Genomic DNA, 6,249 nt, shown 5'->3' with positions numbered 1-6,249 from the left:
TTAAGAACACGTGAATATTACATTAATAATTGGAACAATTTTTTTTAATCAAAATTAAAAAAACTATTTCATAATCCTCTAAAACATATAGTTTTATTGAATGTGAAAAAAACAATGTTACATTGATGTAGCTCTCTCCAACCTCTAACATAAAGAAGAAAATATTGCATCCATCCTCAAATAAAAAATAGTAATAAATACAAAACAACTTAATTAATAGATACATATATTATGATATAAATATATAGTTCAAATTTAAAATATGAATTACACAATTACCCACCTTCATGAGATCCATATCTCATAGATATTAAATCATTTAAGTATGAAATCAAACCACCAAATTAATTATGGCCTTTTATTTGCAATTTAGCTTTATAAATTATAACCGGTTGTATATTAAAGAATAGACAATGTGTCCATAAGTATTTTCCTTTAAGCATAATCACACATTCCATAAATACAAAACAAACCGTCAGTGCATCTATTGTTGCATTCTCCACAATGTCTCTTATCGAATGCCAAGTACACGCATTGACCTCGGCAACAAGCTTCTGTATAATCGCATCGTTTGTTACATGCCCCACAATTATCGTCGTCATATTGTAGATCGACACATTTGTTCTTACAACAAGTTGAGTTGTAGAAGTCTCCCGAATCGTCTTCTAGCAAGCAAAAGTGTTTGTTCTTCTTGCAGTTGTCGCCTGCTGGATGGTGTTTCCTCGATTTTTCCTTTTTCTTTTCAGCAAGGAAACGGCTAGGCTTGATGAAATTAGTCAAGACTTTGTTAGTGTTGATATTGGGTGATATTATTTTTGCTTCTTCTATCTTGGATATGGTTTTCATGGCAAGGGTGATGGAGAAAGCCATTGATATGGCAATTAAGAGGATTATCTTGAGCACGTTCATGGCTATCATGCATGAAATGTTATGGTTAGAAAGGGAAGAGATTGAGATTATGAAAGGGGGGAGTTAACCATTTGATGAGAAAAGGATTCATTTATAAGAGGGAGTTGACCCGGAAAATGTGTTAAAAGGCAAAGGTGGTCTGCTTTTTTGGAATTTCTTGTTGTTACTTGGAGAATGGATAAGGGAAATATGGGATTTCATCTACACTTTACCTTTTTTTATGCAAGAGGAAAATGGGGATTTTTTACTAACCAAAATATTTGTAACATTTTTAGAGGATGAAACCAATCCATACATTTAGGGATGTCACAAATTTATAGTGAAAATCCCAATAAAACTTAAATACAATTTATCATTGGAATTGGATAATAAAAATAAATTTAGGAGATCAAGAAATATAAGGATATAGTAAACAACTTAAATTCTTTTTTGGCATTCATCTTTTGTTCAACCTAATAAGGTCCAAAACGTAGAACCTATATAGGTCTTGTTCGGTTGTGGGTTTTTTAAAAATCCAAGAGAAAGAAAAATTAGATGATGAGTGATGATTTTGAGAAAGTAATGATTATTTTTGGTAAAAAGACTTAAAGGGTATTGATATATATAAATAAAATTAAAAATAATAATTTAAAATAAAATGTATTTTTGTATTTTGGTTAATGATATGAGTGATTTGATTGGTGACTGAGAAGTGATTAATTGGAAAATAGATTTTGTGTGAGTTTTTTAAATAACCCAAGGAGAACAATGCCATATTTTTGGTTCGATTTCTTGGGCATGGTTCTTTGAAATGGTTCGTGATTTTTGTTATCTTAGGAACTTATATTTATAAACATAGTGTCAACAATAATCAATTATTTTAATTAGTTTAAATAATTTAAAACAATTTAGATTATTATTATGCCCTATAAATAATTTTCCATGACAATCCATATATATTTGTTTATTTGAATCACAATTCAAATTTGTTTTGAATAACATTTTTAATTATTTATTTTTAATGTAGGATGTTAGTAGCATAATATCCATCTCCTCCATGATATTCATTTTAACTTAAGACGTTTTAAATGAGAATCGAACCCTTGATCTTTGATATCTTAGGAACACGTTTTTGTAAAACGTTAATTTTTTTTTTAAAACATTGGGTACATTTTCTCTTTTGAAGTGCGATTAATTTTCGCGGGTTAAACACATAATCCGAAAACACACTTAACCATTTAACCAAGCGCAACACTTGTCGTCTGACGGGCTTGAACCCAAAACCTCAGAGAGACGAAGAATATTCACATTTTGTTGTCGCTAAGCTAGAAGAGAAGATAATTAAACCAGTGTTATCTTTAAGTTCTAGTTTTATTCTATTTCTATTCCATGACTCTAGTTTCAATATAAATTTAATGGTTACTTAACATTGATATCTAGTCGAACATTTCATCGAGCTATGTTGATTTTCATGTCACTCTATAACCTATCATATTTGGTTACAATGTGTGGTCATTATTTATGTGATACATTAACTATATTTTTTTTTATTCTCAAATGAATTTACAAATTTAATATAATTAAAACAAATACAATTCATGAATTTCATAGTAAAAAATTAGCAAGAGGCCTTCCAAATATATTAAACCTCTCATGTGTTCATATGTATTTAACACTCTTGATTATCCTTAATTTTTAATTTAATAATAATCTCTTCCTTAAAAAAAATAAAAAAATTCCGTATCATGCAAGTTTTTGCCTAGTTCCATTAATTAATTGTTTTAAAATTTTAGAAATAATAATATGGTAATCCTGAAATTTAATATAATAATAATTTCTTTTAAAATGATATTTACATTAGAAACGTCCAGCAAAATGAGCAACTAAATTTCAGTTTTAAATATTTGGATTAAAAAACATTGACAACAGATATCTGCTGGAGAAAGCAAAGGTGGATACTGATCTAGCTAGGGATATAAGTTATTAAGGAAATTAATTATACATAATATTTAAATTAATTGTGTGAATTTGAATTAAATTATAACTGGTTAGGTTATTAGATTATTCGAAAAATATCATATATTGTTAAAGAAATAAAGAAGTTTTAATAAAGAAATAAAATGTCAACCCTTAGCCGCCTAAGCAATACTGTATATACAATACACGTGTAAACCTAGTTCATGGTACCTTATAATTAAATTAATAAATTATTTCATACTTAAAGATATTCAGTTATAAGTAAGTTAAATTATACTTCTCATAAGTTGTTTAAAAAAAATGTCGGCATTTTAATTAGTTAATTGTTTTTTTTGGCAATAATTTAATTTGTTATTTATTTTCCTTCATTCACATATTTGGTTTGGTTAAATATAGTGTAGAGAACTGATTTTGTGACTTATTAAACATTATAGCAATAAACGTCTCAAAATAATGTTTTCTTTTGTAAAATTATTTGATGTAGATTTTGTGACTTATTAAACATTATAGCAATAACCGTCTCAAAATAATGTTCTCAAAATAATGTTTTCTTTTGTAAAATTATTTGATGTAGATTTTGTGACTTATTAAACATTATAGCAATAACCGTCTCAAAATAATGTTCTCAAAATAATGTTTTCTTTTGTAAAATTATTTGATGTAGATTTTGTGACTTATTAAACATTATAGCAATAACCGCCTCAAAATAATGTTTTCTTTTGTAAAATTATTTGATGTAGATTTTGTGACTTATTAAACATTATAGTAATAACCGTCTCAAAATAATGTTCTCAAAATAATGTTTTCTTTTGTAAAATTATTTGATGTAGATTTTGTGACTTATTAAACATTATAGCAATAACCGTCTCAAAATAATGTTTTCTTTTGTAAAATTATTTGATGTATTGACTTAATTCTTTTAATAATATGTGAGCCTAAATTCTTGGATTCGAGCACGTTAGATGACAAATTATGTGTCTTGGTTAAATGATTAAGTGTGTTTGCGGGTTACCTACTTAATTTTTTGTCCCATTTTATCCACTTTTCTAGCCTAGCGGCAAAACGAGTTGGATACTAACCTTAAGTTTCCGAGTTCGAACTCGTCAGATGACAAATTTTGCGCCTAATTAAATGGTTAAATGTGTTTGCGGACTATATATTTAAAAGTTAAATTTTAAAAGTTAAATTTGTTATGGAATCCAATGAAAAATTTAACATAGAATATAAAGAAACTCTTCTCTCGAAGTTAACAAGCCAATAATGATCAGGGCACACCAATCCCAAAATGATCCCAAACCAAAAAGTCAAATTTCTTTCTCTTTCACACTTTTTATTTATTTTATTTTTAATTTTCTTTTTCCTTTCTTAGTTTTCTTCTCAATTCTCGATTAACTAATGATCAAATGAGTTCTTAACTACATTATTATATATGAACAGAAACATGAGGACCAAAACAACACTATTGAACAAACAAAAACATATTGGATTTGGATCATTAAGGGAGGAATTGGATCATTAACCAGCTTCAAAGTTGATAAAAAGTGAAAAACAAAAGAATGAATTTTTGTTTCATCGCCTTGTTTGGTTCTTAATTTTATCGTTTATCTCATATTCTTTTATAAATATGAATAAAATTAAAAAAAAGAGAAATAATAAATATTATCGTAATTTTCTTTTACTAGTAAGTTGGTATTTTTTATTCTAAGTATTTTGACTTAATCTATACGCATGCTAGGAATGGGTAAGTCCAATTGAGGTAATCGATGATCGGGTTCAAGTATTTTGAATCGGGTCTAGGGTCGGGGTTAGAGATGAGTAGTAGAGAAGACACCTTATCGGGCTCAAGGATGAGAAGTAAGTGAAACACAAATTCGAACTCCGATATATACCCGACTATTATATAATATAATATTATTTATATATATAAGTATTAATATGACATTTGACATCCTCATTATTACATATATCATAATAATTACATCATTTATTTTTCTCTTATCCACTCTAGTAAGTACTAAAATTTTACCTACCTAATTTATAAAATTTTATTTATAAAATTAAAAATAATAATTTTAATTATTTTTGAATAATGAAATCAAAATAATTAACCTCAATACAAAAATCTAATAATACAATTAATTGAATTACTTATTGTAATAATTGAATATTAAAATAATTAAAGATTATGATCAAATAAATAAATAAAATAATTTGGAATTAATATTGTACTCATTTTTATCTCAAATTAATTTTAGAAAAATCAAAAGGATTAAAATAAATAATTTAGGATGAATATTGTATACATTTTATCTTAAATAAATTATTTATTTAACCCAAAAATATACAAAATAAAATAAAATAAACGGACAAAATTCTCACTAGTGTATGAGTCCTTTGTACCTCTCTATATAAGTGCTTAAGCCCTTCTTACGTAATTGAGTAGTAATTGAGTATAGAAATAAAATCGATCGTCTTGCTTATTTGTTTGATCATTGAATTGAGTGTGGTGTGTGGTGAATCCACCGTTGCTCTATCAAAGATAACATGCAATCAGAAATGAATATATAAAGTGTGTAGCGAGAGAACAAGCAAGGGATTGATAAATAAATGTCATATTTATTTTAAATATTTTGAATATTTTAAAATAAAATCAATAGAGTGAAAGAAAAATCAATTTCAAATAAACTAGGTTTTAAAATAAAAATTAAATATGTAATCCTGTGTGGCCGAAATTCAAAATAATCGATGCAACATTAACCAAAGCCATCGAATGAGCGTTGTATTTTCATTCAACGCCCAGAAACAACCCATGCCACTAGGGATGTAAATGAACCGAGCTGCTCGCGAGCTATTCAAGTCTCGGCTCGACAAAAAGCTCGTTCGAGCTCGTTCGTTAGTCTTAACGAGCCGAGCTCAAGCTCGTTTAAAAGCTCGAAAATTTAAACGAGCCGAGATTGAACTTCTCGATATTCGGCTCGTAAACTCACGAACATGTTCGTTTATAGGCTCGCTTCGTTTATAGGCTCACGAACACGTTCGATTATAATATTGTTTAAATATAATTTGTAAATTATTAAAAAAAAATAGTAATATATAAATATATATTATAATAATTAATATTATTACATGATTATATTTATACTAATATAATAATAACCTATAAACGAACATTTTCAATTTATAAACGAACTTTAAACGAGCTCTAAACGAGCTTTTTAAACGAGCTTTCTAAACGAACTTTAAACGAGCCGAGCACGAGCGGCTCGTGAGTTCAAATAAATTCATACGAGCCGAGCTCGAGCTCGATTATAAAAGCTAGAAACGAGCTCGAGCCCGAATATATACTAGACGAGCCGAGCTCGAGCATGATACTGTTCGGCTCGG

General features: G+C 27.7%; 1 protein-coding gene across 1 annotated transcript; it reads right to left on the bottom strand.

The window, feature by feature from the left end:
• Positions 1 to 435: 435 nt before the first annotated feature.
• LOC124939041 (stigma-specific STIG1-like protein 3) lies at positions 436 to 909 on the bottom strand. The gene has a single exon (XM_047479557.1). The coding sequence runs from the start codon at positions 907 to 909 to the stop codon at positions 436 to 438; it is 474 nt and encodes a 157-aa protein (XP_047335513.1).
• Positions 910 to 6,249: the final 5,340 nt, after the last annotated feature.

The sequence above is a fragment of the Impatiens glandulifera genome, chromosome 5, assembly GCF_907164915.1.
Source record: "Impatiens glandulifera chromosome 5, dImpGla2.1, whole genome shotgun sequence".
In the NCBI taxonomy this organism is placed as follows: domain Eukaryota; kingdom Viridiplantae; phylum Streptophyta; class Magnoliopsida; order Ericales; family Balsaminaceae; genus Impatiens; species Impatiens glandulifera.
This window is presented reverse-complemented; position numbering and strand designations above follow the sequence as displayed.